The sequence below is a fragment of the Triplophysa rosa genome, linkage group LG22, assembly GCF_024868665.1.
Source record: "Triplophysa rosa linkage group LG22, Trosa_1v2, whole genome shotgun sequence".
Lineage (NCBI taxonomy): Eukaryota > Metazoa > Chordata > Actinopteri > Cypriniformes > Nemacheilidae > Triplophysa > Triplophysa rosa.
In genome coordinates, this window is record NC_079911.1 from 18,255,616 (window position 1) to 18,275,815 (window position 20,200).

General features: G+C 39.0%; 3 protein-coding genes across 3 annotated transcripts; 2 read left to right on the forward strand and 1 right to left on the reverse strand.

Moving 5' to 3' along the window:
• Window positions 1–2,730: 2,730 nt before the first annotated feature.
• On the reverse strand, window positions 2,731–11,182 carry ptpn11a (protein tyrosine phosphatase non-receptor type 11a). Its single transcript, XM_057320872.1, has 16 exons — window positions 10,958–11,182; window positions 9,884–10,006; window positions 9,484–9,678; window positions 9,170–9,362; window positions 8,908–9,027; window positions 8,640–8,753; window positions 8,419–8,515; window positions 8,256–8,335; window positions 7,858–8,016; window positions 7,646–7,777; window positions 7,415–7,569; window positions 7,073–7,140; window positions 6,819–6,970; window positions 5,846–5,958; window positions 4,923–5,023; window positions 2,731–4,742 (listed from the first exon to the last, which is right to left on the reverse strand). The coding sequence occupies exons 1-15, from the start codon at window positions 10,969–10,971 to the stop codon at window positions 4,954–4,956; spliced, it is 1,785 nt and encodes a 594-aa protein (XP_057176855.1). The 5' UTR covers window positions 10,972–11,182; the 3' UTR covers window positions 2,731–4,742; window positions 4,923–4,953.
• A 590-nt stretch (window positions 11,183–11,772) lies between these two features.
• On the forward strand, window positions 11,773–15,326 carry tmed2 (transmembrane p24 trafficking protein 2). The gene is made up of 4 exons (XM_057321057.1): window positions 11,773–12,080; window positions 12,757–12,949; window positions 14,009–14,116; window positions 14,434–15,326. The coding sequence occupies exons 1-4, from the start codon at window positions 11,901–11,903 to the stop codon at window positions 14,556–14,558; spliced, it is 606 nt and encodes a 201-aa protein (XP_057177040.1). The 5' UTR covers window positions 11,773–11,900; the 3' UTR covers window positions 14,559–15,326.
• Window positions 15,327–16,332: 1,006 nt separating this feature from the next.
• ddx55 (DEAD (Asp-Glu-Ala-Asp) box polypeptide 55) lies at window positions 16,333–20,093 on the forward strand. The gene is made up of 14 exons (XM_057320492.1): window positions 16,333–16,509; window positions 16,718–16,768; window positions 16,862–16,948; window positions 17,340–17,431; window positions 17,508–17,570; window positions 17,662–17,811; window positions 17,884–18,073; window positions 18,171–18,253; window positions 18,331–18,462; window positions 18,543–18,635; window positions 18,732–18,846; window positions 18,922–19,090; window positions 19,181–19,473; window positions 19,675–20,093. The coding sequence occupies exons 1-14, from the start codon at window positions 16,399–16,401 to the stop codon at window positions 19,855–19,857; spliced, it is 1,812 nt and encodes a 603-aa protein (XP_057176475.1). The 5' UTR covers window positions 16,333–16,398; the 3' UTR covers window positions 19,858–20,093.
• Window positions 20,094–20,200: the final 107 nt, after the last annotated feature.

Genomic DNA, 20,200 nt, shown 5'->3' on the forward strand with positions numbered 1-20,200 from the left:
GATTTGGTTTCCTCTCAACATGGCGGTCGGTCTGTAATACTTTTTGGGGCGGCATGTGTTCAGACACTGGTCTCAGGTCAGAGATCCTGCGATCCAGAGGTCAGATGAAATCAGCCGAGGGCCACTTAGAGACAAGAGTGACTGGAATGACAAACAGACTCCATGTGGGCCGAAAGCTCGGAGAGACATGATCCCAGTTAACATCGGCTTCAAATCAGAATTAAAACCCACACAAAGAGACAGAAAAAGACAGACATGATCCCAGTTAACATTAGCGTCAAATCAGAATAAAAACAAAGAGACAGACATATTCAGACTTGTTCTTCATCACGAAATATAAATCTTTCAGTTTAAATGAAGACGGCAGTCGACTACCTCTCAGTTTTCTTGGGTCTTTGCTCTCATGACATTTCATGTGCGCTGCATTAAAGGATTTCTCCAAACACGACCATAATCAAGCGTTATTAAAGCTCTTGAATCAAAGACAGTGTGATCTCAACAACAGCTCATTATTCTCAAGCACCACAACATATCTAAAAATATCGAAACATCCATTTATTACGAGAAGCAAGGTCAAACCTTTTTAAGGTTGAACAGCGAGTTAAGTTTTGCTGTAATCTGACAACAGAGCAGGTAACATTTTTGTAATAATCCACTAAACACTCAAATTTGTATCTCATAGTTTGGAATAATCTGAAATGATTGTGTACAACTCAACATTACTTTTGTTTCTGCTTGTTACATTTCTTTTGTGATCAGATGTTGCTCCTTTAACATGATAGACTTCATAGCGTTCTGTTTGTTTAATTGAATTTAGAATAAAACCAGACAATCTAACAATCAAACAATCATTTTTGACATATAGAAAAGGTTATATAGATGTCTCACCTTTTGATTGCAAATCTGAGCACCGTTTGAAAAACTGTAGTAACATCATCTAACACTTTAAAGGTTTAAAGTATTTAAGGGGAAACATCTGAGAGACTTCAAGAGATATTTGACTCACAAACAAAAATTCTGTCATCATTTATGCACCCTTATGTCTTTCTAAACCTGTATGTGAAACACAAAAGAAGATATTTTGACAAAAAGGTTTTGTGTTCATACAATGAAAGTCAATGGGGCTCAGTGTTTTTTGGTAATATCAACATTCTTCAAAATAGAAGAAAGTCATACAGGTTTGAAATGTCACGAGGGTGAATAAATAATGAAAGAATTTTTGAGTGACCTATTCCTTGCTAAATCCCTGTGGGCTCACAGAAAAATCCTCTGTGAAATACTGAAAGTTTGGCACGCGGCCCTGCAGCTGGCTCCCTCTCAATATACTCCTCAAATTTCCATTCCGCTTAGCCAGCTCCACAACATGCAAATAGAATCCAATAAAACAAAATGTATTAGTTTCACTCCACTGCTTTTGAACGACCTGATCAACATCAGAAGGTGGCCAACGTTCAGATACTTTCAGGATTACAAAGCTCATCTCTGAAAGATCTTCAGAAAAATATGAAGTCTCAACTGAGGTCTTAGGAGGGAGCACAATAAACGTTCAAAAGAGCTGCATTGCCAACCATTGATCCTCTATCCATTGAAGGAAAAGAAAACTATTTCATTTACTCATCCTCAAGACATTTTACACTTTTATGATGTTCTTTCCTCTGCAGAACACAAAAGAAGATATTTTGAAGAACGTTGGTAACCAAACTACATTGAAGCCCACTGACTTCCATTGTATGAACACAAAACCACTGAGACATTTCTCAAAATATCTTCTTTTGTGTTCGTCAAAAGAAAGAGTTTTAAAAGACATGAGGGAAATGACAAACTGCGTTATTTTTAGGTAAACTATCCCTTTAAGACTGGTGGTCTGTTTCACGAAGCCGGTTTCGTTTTTTACCCAGGTAAGTTCAGGTTTAGTTTGAGCATACTCTGAGTTTTCGTAACTCAGGCTACACGGCTAACCTGCTCCGGAGCAGGTTTTATTCTGGGTTAGAGACCAAAACTGGACCAATCAGCTCTGAGAAAATCTTTTGCTGCCAAGTTTATTTGTATTGTATATTTACATTTATTTAATATAATTCAAAACATATTCATATTTTGATATGAGTTGATAATTCATATTAATGAATTGATATTAAACATAGCATTTAAATGAATTATATTCGTATAAAAACAAACTTACTACAAATACAGTATATAAAGCATTTTAAAGTAATGAAGCATACATGTTATGTTTTGATCTTATGGTAAACCTATATGAATAATTTAAATTCAGTTGATTCTGTATTGATATAGTCAGTAGCTGCCTTCTCAAACTTTCGCTGCAGCCGTGTTTATTCCTGCCTTGTAAATGTGTTTCAATTGAAGACATTTTTTCATAATGATCTCTTCATCTTTAACAGAAAAGTGAATTGCGCTGATACTCGCGAGAAGACAATCAAACTGATGATGCTTTCCATGTTCCGTGTGATTGGCTGTTTGCCGCACGCGTCACACTTTCAGGTGCACACGCCTCACAAACTCTGGATCAATCCGGAGTCGACAGAGAACGTTTATACCAAGCGTTGTGCTACAGCTAAACCTGATCTAAACCAGGTTGGGTTTGTCTGGTTTTGTCAACTCAAAACATCCTCTGCAACTCAGTGTTTGTTCACCTCGCTTCGTGATACAGGCCACAGAACACGATACAGTATACGACTTTTGAACATAATGAGGATCAAAATCACACAATGATGAAGTTGTGAGCTTCTTGTTTATTGTAATGAAGGAGTTCATGTTGGTTAATGCATTGATAGCCCAACAACACGATCAACCCTATTAGCTTGTGTAAGGCTCACCGTCTGGCACAAGAAGAGACGCTGGGTTAAACATACAGTATATCTTTATGGCAATTACATATGTTTAGTAAGTACATTCTTCTCTACAAGATATTCATGTACAATATACAAGTTTAAAAAATATAGTTTGTTTGCATTGAGTTCAACAACCATCCCGTTCTCTTCACGATGACAAAAATTCACATTAGTTGTTTTGGACCGTATTCTATGTTTAGTGAAGAGGACTGGGGCTGCGTATGTCTTCAAAGAAAGAAAAAAGATGTTGGTCACTGACACACGTAGACGTGTGAAAATGTTTACATCGTTGTGACAAAGCGTTGCTCCATGGAAAGAAAGAAAAGCATGGCTGAAACAAAACATCAGACTTCAAAGAGCGAACAGCAGTGTTCTCAAGATACAAACACACTCACACGCCTCAGGACAATAAACACACTACACTTGATACATCCCCCGGGCTAATGGGCTGTGCTCACCGTCTGTGAGAAACAAACTCAAAGAGCACAGACTTAGCATAATTTCACACAGTTTAGGAGGCCAATGATCAGGGTGAATAAAGCAAGAAAATCAAGGCCATATAATAACATGAACAAAGACACTTTTCGTGAAGGCCGTGGGTAAAGTACCAGAGAAGACAAAATGCTGACAGGTTACATTTGAAATGACAAGAAGATGCATTAACTTTCAAAAGCACTTGCCAAGACAATTTTAAATAAATGAATGACCAAATACTGCTGACAACTTGACAATTAACAACATGGAAAATTTTGGTTTAGTAAGCAAAGATTAAAGTGTTAAAACAAGGAAAGTGAAAACATTTTTAGACAATTACAAGACAGCATCGCAATTAAGTGTGGGCAAAACAATTCAATCATTAATCAAGTTTGTCCATCATAGAGGGTCATAATAGCACTTGAAAACCCCTAACACATCACAAGGGTTACAAATGTGCAGTCGCTTTTAAAACAGTGATCTGGAAATTAAGTTCATGTGGTGATTTGACGTGAATAACTCGCTATTTTAAAAAAGACAGCAAAATCTCTTTAAAAAATGTATAACAGATTGTGAAACACAAGCCAAAGATGCAAATGTTTCATCCCATGAAAAGGTCCTTGACCCCAGCACTGGGAATCAGGACATCTGTTGAAATGGGATGAAAAGGCAAAGATGTTCTGACCCGTCTGGGCTGAAGTTCTCCTGGTGTTTGGAGTCTTAAAAGTCTTAAAGACGCTGGGCTTGAACTGAAGGCAAAAGACGTGAAAATGGACAATTGGGACATAATTCTTGAAGCTGATACTAAAATGAAGTCTGAATTCAGTCTGATGGCACTGAGAAATACTCTTACTTAAATAACAAACTGGACATTTTTGTATGGCAAACAACAAACGTAATGTTAAAGAAGCACCTTATTCTCTTCTGGGAATCCTTTCTGTTTTGTTCCTGATTATTTTATTATTATAAGTAAAAGCTGACATGATGATTTCAAATAAACGTAGACTTATTTCTGCTAGAATATCACAGGTAATGCTTTTCAGAAAGAGCTTTAATTTTAACAGTTAGATGAGAAGGAAACAAACGGACGACTTTAGAGGTGAACGAGAGAAAAACGTTTTTCCACACGTGCTAAATGTAGCCTGAATCATCTGAGAGAACTCCACACCCAACAGAACATGATTTTGCAGGACTTGTTGTGGGTTTATTCAGTATAAGGCTTTAAAATGGTCACAGTGTTTTTTTAGTGTGGGGTAAAAAGGCTACGTAGCTGGAGGAAGAAATTAAATTCACTCCATCCATGTCTCTGAGCTTGTGTGGACCGTTTTTTCAGCTTTTTTGTCTTTTTATGGTGTCTCTCTGTATAGTCTTGGTCACATCTCAGGCCTTCAGGAGCGTCTGGCACAACAAAATCACTTCCTGTCAAAAAAAGAAAAGTCATTACTGACTGTACAACTATGACTTCAAAAATGTATGAAAAACAAAAAGCTGGTCATTACCGTAATATAAATGAATTTTCATTATAAATTAACTGCAAATGCTCTTATCTTTGTCATGTTGTCAAATCAGGTGTTGAGGGGAAGAGAGGGAGGGTCCCACCTGTGTTCTGAACAACGCTGGAGATTAGACCTCATCTGTGACTCTTCTGCTGTTGCATTAGACCCACATTCTCATAGACCCGCGAGCTGTCATCCCTCATGCTTTATGACACGACACAAACAAAAGCAACATGAAGAAACAGAACAATGAGCTCACAGGCATGTATGAATCATATTATATGTCATGTATGTTTTTCTGTCGCTTAATAGGAAAGAAAACACAAGATTTTTCATAGATACTTGTTTCCTTAACAAAGCCCCGGTCGCACTTGACTTTTTGTTCCATTGACTTCCAATGCGTCATGCGTCAGACCAGAAACGCAAAGATATTTCGCATTCCGCTGCGTAGCAAGCTTCAAGTTTGGTGAACTCTGACCTGTGAATTCGCGTCGCGTGAGACCAATAGAAGATCAAAACGTCGCAGCTTGACCTCTCGGTACAGGAAATGTAAAAAATGGAGGAATCGCTCCATTTTCGTAGCACCGTCCGAATGAATTTCGCATGCTCAAAGTCAAGTCTGGCATAAGAGATGAATTCTATGAATTTGTGTTTGTGTATTTCTGACACACTTGAGTTGAAACAATATAAGAAACGCACAAAAAACCTAACAAACAGAGCAGAGCTGTCCTCCTAAAACCTGGAAAATCTGAAATCTTTGAATCATATAGTTCAATTTCTTTAAACAACAGCTTTTGCTTTAGGGTTTTCTATAGATAGCAGCATGCAACGCTGTCAAAATACACGTCTGCCACGTGACCGTATCACTTATCCTATTGAACGAAATGGTCCCCATTAGACATTCATGATGAATCTGATCATAAATCATAAATCATAAATTCATAAAATAAATCATAAACATAAAGTGCACAGAGCTCTGTCCTCTATTTCAACACTCCAGAGAAGATGACTGATAAGGGCACTCACTCAGCACAGGTTGGGGTGGGTGTGCAGGGGGGCAGCGGGCTCTGATCTCCTCCAGTCAGGTCAGACAGAGAGTATTTGATGTTGGTGTACTCACGTCCTTTAATTTTACTTTTCTGAAAGACAAACGCTCCCCCATGAGTACTAACAAAACTTTTATGTTTTGCTGTATTTACATAAAAATGATACATCACATTTAGCGCCTTGTTTTTATTTTGCAGCTCAATACAAAATAAAAATCAATTGTAAGCAACCGTAAATATTAGGGGTGTATTCGTATACGGTACATGTGTTCGTACCGAACCATCACGGGCAACATTCCAAATATAGTCATCATTCCTATGCCCTACTCCTTCGAAGGGCAGAGCCCATTATGTAGACGTTTGGAATGCACTTGGCAAAGGAAGTGACGTAATTTCCTCATTATCTTCAGCTGGCATGTTCACGTGAGAACGAAGCATTGTGTCCATCAACAGATGTCGCTGTTTTAATGGCATAATTTAAGCATTTGCAAATAAACATACATTTTATATTTTAAAAAGTTTTTAAAATATGCTATATAATATATAAACACTAATATATATAAAACTTTTCAAAAAATAAAATGCATTGTTTATTTGCAAACAGTTAGGTTTTATGCTTAAGTTATGCCATTAAAACAGTGACATCTGCTGACGGACACAATGCTTCGTTCTCACGTGAACATGCCAGCTGAAGATAATGAGGAAATTAAGTCGCTTCCTTTGCCAAGTCCATACCAAACGTCTACATAATGGCACGTAAATGCCCTGTTCACACCAAAGTCTAAACTCCAAGGGCTCTGCCCTTTGAAGGGAGTAGGGCATAGGAATGATGACTTCATTTCGAATTTTCCCCGTGATGGCTCGTGACAGTTCGGTACGAATACGCATACCGTTACACCCCTGGTAAATATGTATTTTTGTATATTGTTGCGTGATGTAGCATGCATCTGCACCTGCTCCTCCACTATGCGGCGCTGTAGAGTTTCAATATAATGTTGTACAGCCATATAGATAAAGCGATACTGCGCCTCTGTCTGAACCATCCCTGAGCGCTGAGATCGCACCATCTGGATCGTCTTGGGCACGTCAATATCACAGTCCACTCCTGCAGATCACACACTAGTCTTATTATCAGAAATCAAGTTAAAAATGCTGTAAAGAGAGTAATAACAAACACGATCTGATAATAACCAGCACAAGGACTTACCCTTTTCTCTGATGATGTCTATTAAGATGTCAATCACAATAAATGTTCCTGTTCGTCCGATCCCAGCACTGCAGAAACAAAAGTTCAGGTCAGTAAACATACTGACTCAATGCACAATAATCGCACGATGCAGTTTTGTTTGCTTATATTTAGTCTTGTGCGGGTGGGACGGGGCATATCAAAGGGTTCTTCTGAATACCCAACAACCTTTAGTTTATTTTACAACTAGACATAACCACACTTTATTATCATTAAAGCAATGAGGATGCTTCTTGTATGAATAAAGTCCACTTCCTTCACAACCAACTGATAGCTGGGAAAAGAAATAAAGATTGTCATAACCTGCAGTGCACCACAATGGCTCCAGCCCCTGTTATGTTCTCCTGCTTCATCTTCACCTCTTCCAGAAAGTCCAGCACGCCGCCGGGGTCTCCGGGCACACCGTGGTCTGGCCAGGTACGGAAATGATATTGCCACACCGTACGCTCAGTGTTGCCCTGCGACATCAGACCAAAGGCATTGAAGACAGACTCTCATGTTTGTGGCTAATATCAGTTTCGGGTTGTACCTCACCTGCCCGACTTTTGACAACTTAAGCTCTCGAAGGGTGTAATCATGCGCCGTTGTTTCCTTCACGTTACGCAGACGCATGGCTCCGTACTCTTTCAACGCCGACACGTCAGGCCAATACTTTACACACTTACTCTATGGGGGAAGAAAAAGAATCTGAGATTTACTCTAGCCGTAGAAATAAATCGATTCAGGCTTGATGGCCAACACCTCACCTTTCCTCGTTCCACTTCCTTCGTTGTCATGACGATGACGCGAGTGTTCTCCTGGAACACCATCCTCCAGAAGTCACTGATGGTGTTCTGCAGGCAGCCCTGCGTGGCGATGTAGCTCCTCTTCGACTTGGAATTGTTGGATTTGGTTTCGATCTCAGGCTGCAGGAACAGCAAAATGACATTTTATTGTCAAAACACAATCATATTAACACAATCACGGTTTCTAAATAACATCAACTTGTTAATAATCATGTGTGACAACAAAATGTACACCTACCTGGAGTATAAACATATGAACTGCTGAAGAATGTTTCCATTAGGGCAATCGACATACAAACAAATAAACGGACTGAAGCGTTTTTTCTCATCATTACATTAAGGAAGTGAACTGTTATTACCATGATGGTGTTGGCGTTGATGTAGTCGGATCCGGGCTCGTTGGGATCCCCATCGTTCAACACGACACGTGTGTGGTCGACTGAGGTCAGATGCACAATGTTAGTCACATGATCTAACACGTATGCTTTGAGTTTTTGTGCTGTACAGATGAGGGTCACTCACAGGGAAGAATGTTCTTATATCTGTTCTTGTTTTTATTCTCAGCCCGCTGACCTTCCTTGCGACTATACAGGAGTTTACACTCCTGCTGCTGAAGTGTCTGCGGACGCAAAAATAAACATTTCTTAATAAAGTGAAGACTTTATACTGATGGTGTATCACATTAACATACGAGTTGATTATTGGCTCATGTGGAACTACGCTGGGTGCTGATTGGCTCTCACCTCAAACTCCTCCCAGAAGCCCTGCTTGACCTTATCAGTGGCCTCTGCCAGCTTGCTGAGCTCTCGTACCCGAATCTCGATCTCCGCTGCGTTAATGCGGGTGGTGTTCAGAGGCTGCAAGAGACACAACGCCGGCTTACAAATGTTTTAATGTCACACATCATCTACACTTGGACGTGACATATTCAAGAACCAAGAAAGAATTGATCTTATTGAACTGTTTCTTTATTCCAAAACATGACATTTCTAGTCAACATCCAGAACGCACCTGTTTGAGCTGCAGGACGGTACCTAGAGTTTCGACCATAGGGTTCTTCTTGTAGTGTTCAACCAGGTCTGTGAGCGAGTCGAATTTCTCTCCACCACCAACATCAAATTTCAAATCATGCTGAGGAAACAACAACAGACCACTTATAAGACACAAATGAATAGATATTTTGAGAAAGATTTTGAAAGACAAACAAAGGATGCCAATTTAAGTTTCCTGTTTTTAAATGTTGATTTCAGTATTTTAACAGAAAGAACTTCACCTGGCAGCGGATCATGACGTGTGTGACTTTGGGTTTGCTATCGCTGCTGTCCGTCTTGTCGTCACCGGTTCGTACCGACAGCACAAAATCTCCAGGGTGACTCTGACTCTCCCTGACCAGAAAACTTCCGTTCTTTCCCTTCTCAGTCAGGAGCTTCTCAGCCTCGCGGCCAGACAGGTGACCATGAAACCACCTTCAAGAAAAAAAAAACTATGTCAGGGAAGGGTGTTGACATTCAGGCATCATTAAAACGTTGATAAAACACAATTATCGCCCCATCTGGCGTGAAGAGAGCAAGCAATGTCTGCGGTCACCTCTCTGAGGTGGGATCGGCACAGTTGAGCGGATATTTGAGCTCAATGACGTCTCCGTTTTTCTCTTTCAGCTGTCCGTGATGTTCCATGTAGTACTGCACCAGCTCAGCCAGCGTGGCAAACTTCTCTCCGCCATACAAGTCATAATAGTCTCCTGTGTTCTGGATCTTAATGTGCGTGACGGCACCATTTCGCCTGGTAAAGGGACAAGAACTTTCATTTAAACAGCTAGACTGGAAAGCTGTGAATAAAGCTGTTCGTTTTGGTTGTGGATGACGATGATTGTATCAATCCAGTGTTTTGAATGTATACAATTTCAAAAGCATAAATATAAAGGGCAATGCCTAATAATCATGTCTCTAAAGAAATCTTTTCTATCCTAAATTCTGGCAACAATTACCTGACAGACAGCGTAAAGTCTCCTGGGTTGCTTTTACTGGGACGGGCCAGAAAACTTCCATCCACACCTCGAGTAAGTAGAAGGTTCTCTGCCTCCACTCCGGTGATGTTGGGGTGAAACCACCTGTAAATGGAAACACAGACTATCATCTTAGAGGCAAGAGCGATTTCACACATTAACATGACACAAAAAACAAAAAAATTGACTACACAGTCCCTATGAAATCACTACTGCTCCTTAAGAACACATAAAGCAACATTATTCATTCAGTTATTGCAACGCAATCAAAATATATACATCAGTGAAATGCCTGTATGTATTCGAAACAATACAGAAAAATTCACCATTATCAGATGTCATTAGCATCCTTTACATTGTTCAACCCATTCATAAAACCACCTATTAAATGTATACTGCCTATCAAGATGTGTATGTGTTAGGGTCCTGAAAAGAATTTGATCACCTGAGTCAAACCCAAAATATGGTCAAAATGAAAATCAAAACAAACAGCATATACAAAAAAACTTTCGTTAGACTTTTTCTTGGAACTACCCAACTTTTACCTAAACTGGTGTCAAGGTGATGGTTTGTGGTTATATGAAGTCAAGTTTAGTTCACACAGGTTCATCTAACCTGTGACAACCATAAAGTGCATAAATGATGTTTACATTTATTGATTTTGTTGTTGTTTAATCACTCTGTAAAACTGTATAATGTATGGTGTAAATTTTGTCTGACAGCTTGTGCATTTAATTTGTATGAATTGACTTCATCAGGACACACAGAGTTTCATGTTTGTTTTGCTCATCTCTGGTTGTGGTCAAAAAAACACAACATGACTTGTCAACTATCATCATTATCATAACACGCTCATGAAATGCAATTCCTCATTTCATACATGTTCTATCTCGCCCTGTTGGGTTGAAATAATTAAACCTAAACCTAACTCACGTTTAACACTTTAGACACTTTCAAAATACATTTATCAGAGTTATCATCAAAATAAGAGGCGAGACAGCGATGAGAAATAAGTCAACAGAAGAGAAATGGGAGTTTGTTTTGCTGAATTCTCACCTCCGGGATGTCATCGCTCGCGCGCGCCGTTTACAGTAATTTCACTCGCTTTCAGGTTAAAGACTCCTTTTAATTAAACTGTCCCGCGTTCAGTCCCTCATAAGGCGGTGTGTCCCGCTCGGTTTGGGCTCGGATAGACGGACATGAGGAAATAAAATCACGGCAACGACGGATCGTGAACGCTAGGCCGCGGCGGCGGAGAGTTTGTTGGAGTCGATGTGAAAAACGTCACCAAACCTGTGATACACGTCATAACGCTCCGAACTGACGCGCCCTCTAGCGGTGCAAAAACCGGCACAACATTTTCTGTCATCAAAATTTATTTTGATGTTATTAAAGTTCACTAAAAATATATATCACACATTTTAATTCAATGAAAAATTATTTCTCAAGCGTTTTTCACAATTTTGCATTGTTGCTAACCGGCTTTACAAAAATACATTTTTGCACAGTATACATTAGAATGAAGCAGAAACGTTATAGAAATAACAAAAAAGCATATATGAATAACATTATATACAGAAAACATTACAAAATTCATGGTATTAAAATATTTCTTAGTTTTATTTAAACCATAGACCGGGAAATCATGTGACAGTCACATTTACCATAATAAATTAAAGAACCATGTACATATGATGGTACACGAATCTTCGGTTTGTTCAGGATATTTTTTATTTGTATGTAATAATGATGTAAATGCAGTTTTGAACTTTCCTGACACTGTTTGACGTGTCCTGTCATCTGTCTTTTTTTCGCAATCTCATTTCGCGGCACGTACCCTTTTTGTCCTATCAGGCGACCAGTTGGAAGCTTGACGTGGCACCGTCAGCGAAGCAGCTCGAGCTCGTCAGTCTCCGCCTTTATCTGCTCATGAATCGCCCCTGCGCGGCATAAACTCTCTTTTATGGGTTATTTTCTATAATAATAAACCACATCAGACATGTTTACGTTCTCGGAGCTCGTCGTGCTGCTCTGCGCGTTGTCGTACACCGCGTCCGGTTATTTTGTGAGCATCGATGCGCACGCGGATGAGTGTTTCTATGAGCGCGTGAACTCGGGCACTAAGATGGGCCTGATGTTTGAGGTCGCGGAGGGAGGCTTCCTGGATATCGACGTGGAGGTGACCACTAAAAATACATAAAAATATTAGTTTAGCTCCTTACAATACTTGATGGGCCTTAAACACGCTTTGGGGTCATTTGCAGGAGTGTCTGTCTTGGTCACTTGAGACAGTGATCAAGCCGGAAGTGGTTATTCGTCTGAGGGGGATTATAAAAGTCTACATTACAGTAGATCAATGACACATACAATAGTATAGCCATTAAAGTAGTGTTAAGAGAAGTAGAATTAGTTGTGTTTTGGTTGTTTCTATCTACGTTTTGCTCACAGCAGATGGTTGGTCAAACCAGAAACAGCTGTCACAGTAACTGTGATTCTGGATGATTTTTTTGTACTTTGCCTTTATATGTAAGTGTTAAATAATGTAATATAGTCTTTATGACTACTATTCATTCATTAAGTAGATATTATTGTGGCTCGGTTTAGTTTTCATCTTCACCACCATTACATCAGATGCTTGTTCATTGTGGAAGTGATTCTAGGTGATAACTGTTGTATATTTTGTGCAATAGGTGTTAAACTGTCCTTAAAATATTTACAGATTAAGGAAATATAGTTAATTTCATTTGGTATTACCATGGGATGAGAGTAACTTTCTAAAAATCCTTTGTTCTTGAATTCTTGCTCACCCATAATTTATCTGTTAATGATGAGATGTTATAATGTTATAATAACAGATAACAGGACCAGATGGAAAGCAGATTTATAAAGGAGATCGGGAGTCCAGTGGAAAGTACTCTGTGGCCGCCCATATGGACGGAACCTACAAGTTCTGCTTCAGCAACAAGATGTCCACGATGACACCTAAAATTGTGATGTTCACCATCGATATCGGCGAGGCACCCAAAGGACAAGACATGGAAACAGAGGGTGAGCAAATAAACTGATGCAGAGGCTTCTAAGAAAGCTGTTCCATATGGCACAGAGCACTGAACAGACACTTTTTAAAATTCAACATGAAATCGAATTGTACTTTCACACTTTTGTACTTTCAATCGAATTTTTCTGCATAGTTAATCAGTGCAGGTTTTATAGAAATGTAATAACTTGCTCTGATCATGAAACATTTTTTGCTATTGACATCATTCCCTCTTATTTTCCAACCGCTCCACCTGCCTGGCTCTGTTCTGGTATGGAACGCTCACTTCTGACATTTCAGTGAAATCCACACTACTAAAATCACATCTTGTCCCACATTTCTTTTTCTTTTTGAATATGCTATTTAGAAATGCATCACATTATGGAAGTAATATGTGTAGCAAACTATGTTTTATGTTGCCTTTAAACGAGTTGTAGAAACATCTGGTAAATTCATTAGTTTGATTCATCAGTATTCTACACATATGCTTAAATGGAAAATACAGACAAAGCAGTCGTTTTACAGTGATCTGGCACTGTGGTTCTGATGTTTTTTGCCTTTATCGTGATTCGTGGCTTTTTCCCCTCTCTAACACAGGTGGTGGTGACAGCTGGGATGGTAGGCAGAGAAAACAAAAACTCTTTTAGCATCTGAAGAGCATTAGTCTTAAACACTAATGTTTGATTTGCACTTGTGTGTATAGACACAGTGTAACCGATTCTCTCAAAGCGTATTTCACTTACTAATGTGCTGCCAGTGGCATGTGGGTGGAGTTACAAATGAATGGATGCAGAATAATCATGCAAACAGGTGTTGGTGTTATTTTAAAGGTGTAAATGAATGGTCTTGAGAAGTGTGTTATCAGATCAATTTGTCAAGTTGGTTTTTGGTATCTAAATTCCTGCATGTAGATTTGATGTGTTCACAGTTGGTTGTCAACAGATACATGATTTGCAGGTTTGTTGTATATTGCTGATGTTAAGAATCGTCTTGGTGTGATGTGCATGTTGCATAAACAGAATTGTTGTAATTGCTACAAACCTCATGCGTGAATCTGTGTTTATTCCCAGCTCATCAGAATAAGTTGGAGGAGATGATCAACGAGCTGGCAGTCGCCATGACGGCGGTCAAACATGAGCAGGAATATATGGAGGTCCGAGAGAGAATACACCGCGCAAGTAAGAAATCCACTCCAAGCAGCTTTTATAGATAATTCTACATTCACGTTATGTTGGTGTTACTGTAATTTTGAGAATGCTTAGATTGTAATTGATATTTTTGTATTCAGGAAATATGTATTCAATAAGCCATGTTAGTCACATACCGTTTTACTTCGGTAATGTGGAACTGGATACGCTTTAAAAAGAATGTGTTGCAACGGAGACACAGGGAATGATTTTTAGAAGCTGCAAACTTGTACAAATATCCTCTGATGTATTTTAAGGTCTAACTTAAAATACTTAATTAACGGTCTAACTTTGTCTTCTTCCTTCAGTCAATGACAATACAAACAGCCGAGTTGTGCTTTGGTCCTTCTTTGAAGCTCTGGTGCTGGTGGCCATGACCCTTGGACAGATTTACTACCTGAAGAGATTCTTTGAAGTACGGCGAGTCGTTTAAATCCACTATGTCACCACATCTGTGACCTACTAGTTTTACGAACTGGATGTCCAATTCAGCAGAGATCGGAAGAACCTGGTCGTTCGCTAGTCCATCAGTCTGTATGTTTTTGTTTTGTTTGCCCCATTTGTAGATCTCTTCAGTGTTTGTTTTGGTTAAAGGTGCAATTTCAGTTAGATTTTGTTTTAGCCCAGCTTGTGTAAATTAGTTTTTTACGAGAGCACACTAGTACAAGTATGAAGTAGAGATGATGGTTGTGGATTGCAACATGTTTGAGGATTATATTTACTGCATGATTTAAACATGACATGAGTAATGTTATGTGCGAATGATAAGTCAGCAGTCACTGATGTAAAGCGAAATGTCAAGGCGAGCACATTTTTATGACATATTCTCACTGTTCATCATTTATACAGTTTGTTACCCCAAAACCCTTCATGGCACATACTTGTACCCAATGCTGAAGGTGGTGAAATGACGGCTTTGCTACTTTTGCTGATTTTTCTGGTGTGTTTTTAAATGTTCTGGTGGGATAGTTCTGGCCCGATTGATCTTTATCTTCAGTTTCTTCACACAGGGAATACTTTATGTAGTTTTGTACAATTTGTTTCTTTTTTTTCTAAATCAACTCTTTAAAAAGATCAAGAAAATGCAAACTTGTTTGACTAAGACTACTGGGAAACTGAGGATAAAACTGTACATTTCTGAAGTTCAAAGAATATGTGTCAAATAAGGATTTGGTTTAATAAACATGAAACATGTTCTTAATATGCGTCTTTGTCATACATGTATATTTATATTTGCAAATATGATGTATGTATTTATATTGTTAGACAAAGCCCTTTCAAATATCAGAATGTTACATAAATGAGTTTAAATGAACGATGGATGCTGTCTCTAAATTTGTATTGTTAAAACAAGTCCTTGTTGTAGGTTATGGAAAACTTAAATTTGCACCACCAATATTTTTATATTTACATATTTTGTTAACAATTTAAACCCATTGGCATATTAGCTATAGCATGAAAAGGCCAATATAACAAACGGGTTGTTTATAAACCGAAGGCACTGAGTTCTATAATGTCTGTTGCATAATCCAACATTTTCTCTGGATAAACTAAAAAAATTTTTTATAAACTTAAATGCATTCATATATTTGTTATGAATAACCCAGTTGTTCCAAACCTGTATACGTTTCTTTGTTTGGCTGAACACAAATATATTTGGAAGAATGTAAGCAACTGACAGTTGGGAAATCATTGATTACCGTAGTAGAAAATATTAAAATGGTAGTTAAAGGTTCCCCCAGAATTGTCTGCTTTTCTACATTCTTCAAATATCTTTGTTGCCCTGTACTTGTACATGTGTAACGACAATAACGTTGAATCTAATCTTTTGTGTTCAACAGAACAAACAAAAAAATGCAAGAAATTGTCCCAGAACTGTCAGTTGCTAACATTTTTCCAAATATCTTGGTGTTATTTGAACAAAGAAACGTATGGGTTTGGAACAACTTAAAGGGGAGTAATTCATGACAGAATTTTCATTTTAGGATGGAGTATCCCTTTAAATGGATCCTACCCATGATCACTAAAAAATATTAAATGTAAACTAGAAATACGTATATCTTAATGTATGTTTTGATCTAATTTAATGACACGTTCAAGTAAATTAGCAAGTGACAAATATCGGTAGGTTTGGGCCTCTTGAGTTCCTCAGAAGTGATGCGGAACGTTTGTCGCTATCGTGTGTTTTCCAGACGGAGCGGTTTATGTGTTACGTAGCTCATATACCGCCCATGTGAAGCGACTTCATGGATAAGATTCCTTAAAAATCTTAAATGATGGAAAATATCACGGATGGGAAATGGGACAGTTTGTCCGTGAAACTTCACGACAGCATATTACAGACTCTTAAAGAGCTGAAGTTTACATACATGACACCGGTCCAGGTATTAAGCGTTCAGTTCTCTCACTCGCATGCACTGTTTAACTTACTAACTTATACTTTTTACAGTAATCAGTCAAATGTACAGTGCTCATAGGCTAGCCATGATATTTGTAATAAAACGATAGTATACACATTAGTATGCTTACTACACGTATAAAACATGTATTATCAGATTTTAAAAGTTTCCTAACAAAATGTCTTAATTTCAGTCCGCCTGCATCCCTTTGTTCATGAGAAATAAAGATGTTGCTGCTGAGGCGGTGAGTACTGAAGTTTGTCTGTTTATTAAAATGTGACAGCTGTCTGTCAGCACATCATTAATATACCATAATAATGTTTTTATGTGTCTGCAGGTTACTGGGAGTGGAAAGACTCTTGCCTTTGTGATTCCTGTTTTAGAAATTCTTTTAAAGCGAGAAGAGAGGTTGAGAAAGATGCAGGTCAGTGAGAAAATGCAGATGAACTTGACGGATCAAGACATTTACCTCAGGTTACCCTAAAAGGATTGAACTTGCAATAACTGTATGGTAGTGTCACACAGCTGTGGTCCACATTTCAGCAAAAATACGTAAATAACAGTTTAACTGACATATGATGTATTCAAACACAGTTTGATTTGTTTTTACATTATCTGTAGGAGCAGGTTGGTGTTAAATCATTAATATCACTTCATAGTATCTTTTAAATATTTTCTGTAATAAATCTGTAAATTCATGTCATTGTTATGCAATAAGCATCAGTCAGCCAAAAAACACTCTTTATATGCTTTTACCAAAAGATAAATGACTTCTTGCAGGTTCATTCGCACATCCCATATTAATGTGTTCTCAGGTTGGTGCTCTGATCATAACACCCACCCGTGAGCTCGCCCTGCAGATCACTGAAGTGATGGGACGATTTCTGGAGAAATTTCCTCAGTTTAGGTGAGTGGAAGGACAAGTTCATACCATCTGCTAAACCATCTGACAATGTAAATGTAATAAAACATGCGAATTGCAGACAGATTCTTTTAATCGGCGGCAGTAACCCCATCGAAGATGTCGAAAAGTTTAAAAACCAGGGGTGAGTATTTTAGTTACATCATTTGCATCATTCACAGTTATTCAAAAATGAAAATAAAATAAGCAAATACAATGATCTGTGCGCTTCATAGAGCCAACATCGTAGTTGCGACTCCTGGCCGTTTGGAGGACATGTTCAGGAGAAAGGCTGATGGCCTGGATCTGGCCACGGCCGTGAAGTCTCTGGATGTGTTAGTGTTGGATGAAGCGGATAGATTGTTGGACATGGGCTTTGAAATGAGGTACTGATCACACAATGCTCAAGATTTTTGCGTATTCAACCATAGTTCCATCTTCTATTTGTCTCTGTGCAGTTTGAACACTATTCTGGAGTATTTGCCCAAGCAGCGACGCACTGGGCTTTTCTCTGCCACACAGACGCAAGAGCTGGAGAAGTTAGTGAGGGCTGGTCTGAGAAATCCCGTTCGTATCACAGTGAAGGAGAAAGGCGTTGCAGCATCAAGTGTGCAGAAAACCCCAGCGAGGCTCAGTAACTATTACACAGTGAGTCATCTACAAACATCTCAAACAAACAACCTTTTTAAAATATCACATGAATTCAAAATGCTCTTTTTCTTAATATCGTCTTCCTCGTGTACAGGTTTGTCGAGCGGAGGAGAAGTTCAACAATCTGGTGGCGTTTCTCAGGCAGCACAAACACGAGAAGCTGCTTGTGTTTTTCAGGTTTGGATCCGCCGTCGTGTTGAATTATCTTCATCGTTTCCATCAACCCTGTCTGAATTACATGCATGCGTCCGCAGCACCTGCGCATGCGTGGAGTTTTTCGGGAAAGCCCTGGAGGTCTTAATCAAGGGTGTCACCGTCCGCTGCATCCACGGCAAGATGAAGGAGAAACGGAACAAGATCTTCGCAGATTTCCGGGAGCTGAAGAGGTAAGAGTGTCACATCATTCTGCAGACGGACAGAGAGTCGGAATGAACGAATCACTTACAGTGTGTTTGCTTTCGTGAAGCGGGATTCTCGTGTGCACAGACGTCATGGCGAGAGGCATCGACATCCCAGAAGTCAACTGGGTTCTGCAGTGCGACCCACCGAGCAGCGCAAGGTAACAGGGACACACAGTATCAGAGTTCATTCGTGCAAATGCATTGCTCAGTTTTGTAGTCCGATTTGTTGATGATTATTGGCATCTCTACTTTAGTTCGTTTGTGCATCGGTGTGGGCGGACTGCTCGTATTGGAAACCATGGCAACGCACTTGTCTTCCTGCTACCAATGGAAGAGTCGTACGTTCATTTCCTCTCCATCAACCAGAAGGTAAGTCAAACTTGGCTAATGTTATGACTTTCTACATTAAAGATGGTAAAATTCTTATTTCGTGTTTTTCCTCAGTGTCCTCTGCAGCGGTTTCCTCCAGTGAAAGATGTGGTCGATGTTCTGCCTAAACTGAAGACGTTGGCTTTAGGGGATCGAGCGGTGTTTGAGAAAGGAATGAAAGCTTTTGTTTCGTATGTCCAAGCGTATGCCAAACATGAGTGTAGCCTGATATTTCGCATGAAAGGTAAGCAACCAATAGCTAAAAACGTTGTTTTTTAAGATGCACGTGCAGTTTACATTTCTCTGGATTAAAAAAAATCTAAACCTGCTACAGATCTGGATTTTGCTGCGCTGGCTCGTGGCTTTGCTCTCCTCCGACTGCCCAAAATGCCGGAGCTGAGAGGAAAAACCTTTCCTGACTTCACTGAGGAGATCATCGATACGGACACCATCCGATTTAAAGACAAAAACAGAGAGAAACAGAGACAGAAGATGTTAGCACAGCAAAAAGACAACGAGAAAGACAAAGTGTTGAGGAAGAACTTTGTCAAGAACAATGCCTGGTCCAAACAGAATGACAAAAAGGTCAAAAAGAAGAAGATGGCTGCCAAAAGAAAACTAGATGAGGTGTTTTTACTCTACACTGTACTTTTGCATTACATTAGAAAACAGATACTAAACTGTAATTTTCATACAATTTGTATAGTTTTACTAACATTTCAAAACTGGATATTTTTAATGTTTGATTCGTCGTTTTATGCATTCTATTAAATCTTAATGTTAAACTTTCCTGTTCTGTGTTCTCCTGTTCCTGTTCTGTTCTTGTAGGGATCCGATGTTGACGACGAGGACATCAGCGAACTTTTAAATGACACACGTTTGCTGAAGAAGCTGAAGAAGGGGAAAATCAGTGAGGAAGAGTTTGAAAAACACATGAACGCAGCAGAAACCTCGAAACACAGGCGAGCAGCTGCGACTCATGCGGACGGTCCTTATGACGATGGAGAATGAGCTGCGATCGGCTGTTAAGTTTGAACTGTTTCTGAAGACTTCATACTGGTGACAAACTTCGAAGATAAGCTGTATCAGCAATGTTAATATCATAATGTTTTATATGTACTGTACAAGGACAATGTACTCTTCACAAATGTCAGATATGTGCTTTATGATGTTGATGGCCCAAAACAAACAGTAAAATAAACATTTTATGATTCGTGGAAAGAAAAGTGTTTTTGTGGTGGTGTTCACTCCTTTAATGTTTATTTTTCCTACAACCAATGTTGCTATATAATGGGATTTATTGGCATACATTAAACCCATCAAACAGTAGACGTAGTGGTTTTTTTTACCGTGT

Excerpts from the sequence above, each read along its gene's own strand:
- tmed2 (XM_057321057.1), top strand. The coding sequence starts at position 11,901 with ATGTTTACGTTCTCGGAGCTCGTCGTGCTGCTCTGCGCGTTGTCGTAC. Across the intron at positions 12,081-12,756 it reads TCCTGGATATCGACGTGGAG|ATAACAGGACCAGATGGAAA; the intron begins GTGACCACTAAA and ends TTATAATAACAG. Across the intron at positions 14,117-14,433 it reads AGAGAGAATACACCGCGCAA|TCAATGACAATACAAACAGC; the intron begins GTAAGAAATCCA and ends TTCTTCCTTCAG.
- ptpn11a (XM_057320872.1), bottom strand. Across the intron at positions 8,017-8,255 it reads TCAACGCCAACACCATCATG|CCTGAGATCGAAACCAAATC; the intron begins GTAATAACAGTT and ends CTGTTCCTGCAG. Across the intron at positions 7,141-7,414 it reads GCCATTGTGGTGCACTGCAG|TGCTGGGATCGGACGAACAG; the intron begins GTTATGACAATC and ends TTGTTTCTGCAG.
- ddx55 (XM_057320492.1), top strand. The coding sequence starts at position 16,399 with ATGATGGAAAATATCACGGATGGGAAATGGGACAGTTTGTCCGTGAAA. Across the intron at positions 16,510-16,717 it reads CATACATGACACCGGTCCAG|TCCGCCTGCATCCCTTTGTT; the intron begins GTATTAAGCGTT and ends TCTTAATTTCAG. Across the intron at positions 18,463-18,542 it reads GATTTCCGGGAGCTGAAGAG|CGGGATTCTCGTGTGCACAG; the intron begins GTAAGAGTGTCA and ends GCTTTCGTGAAG.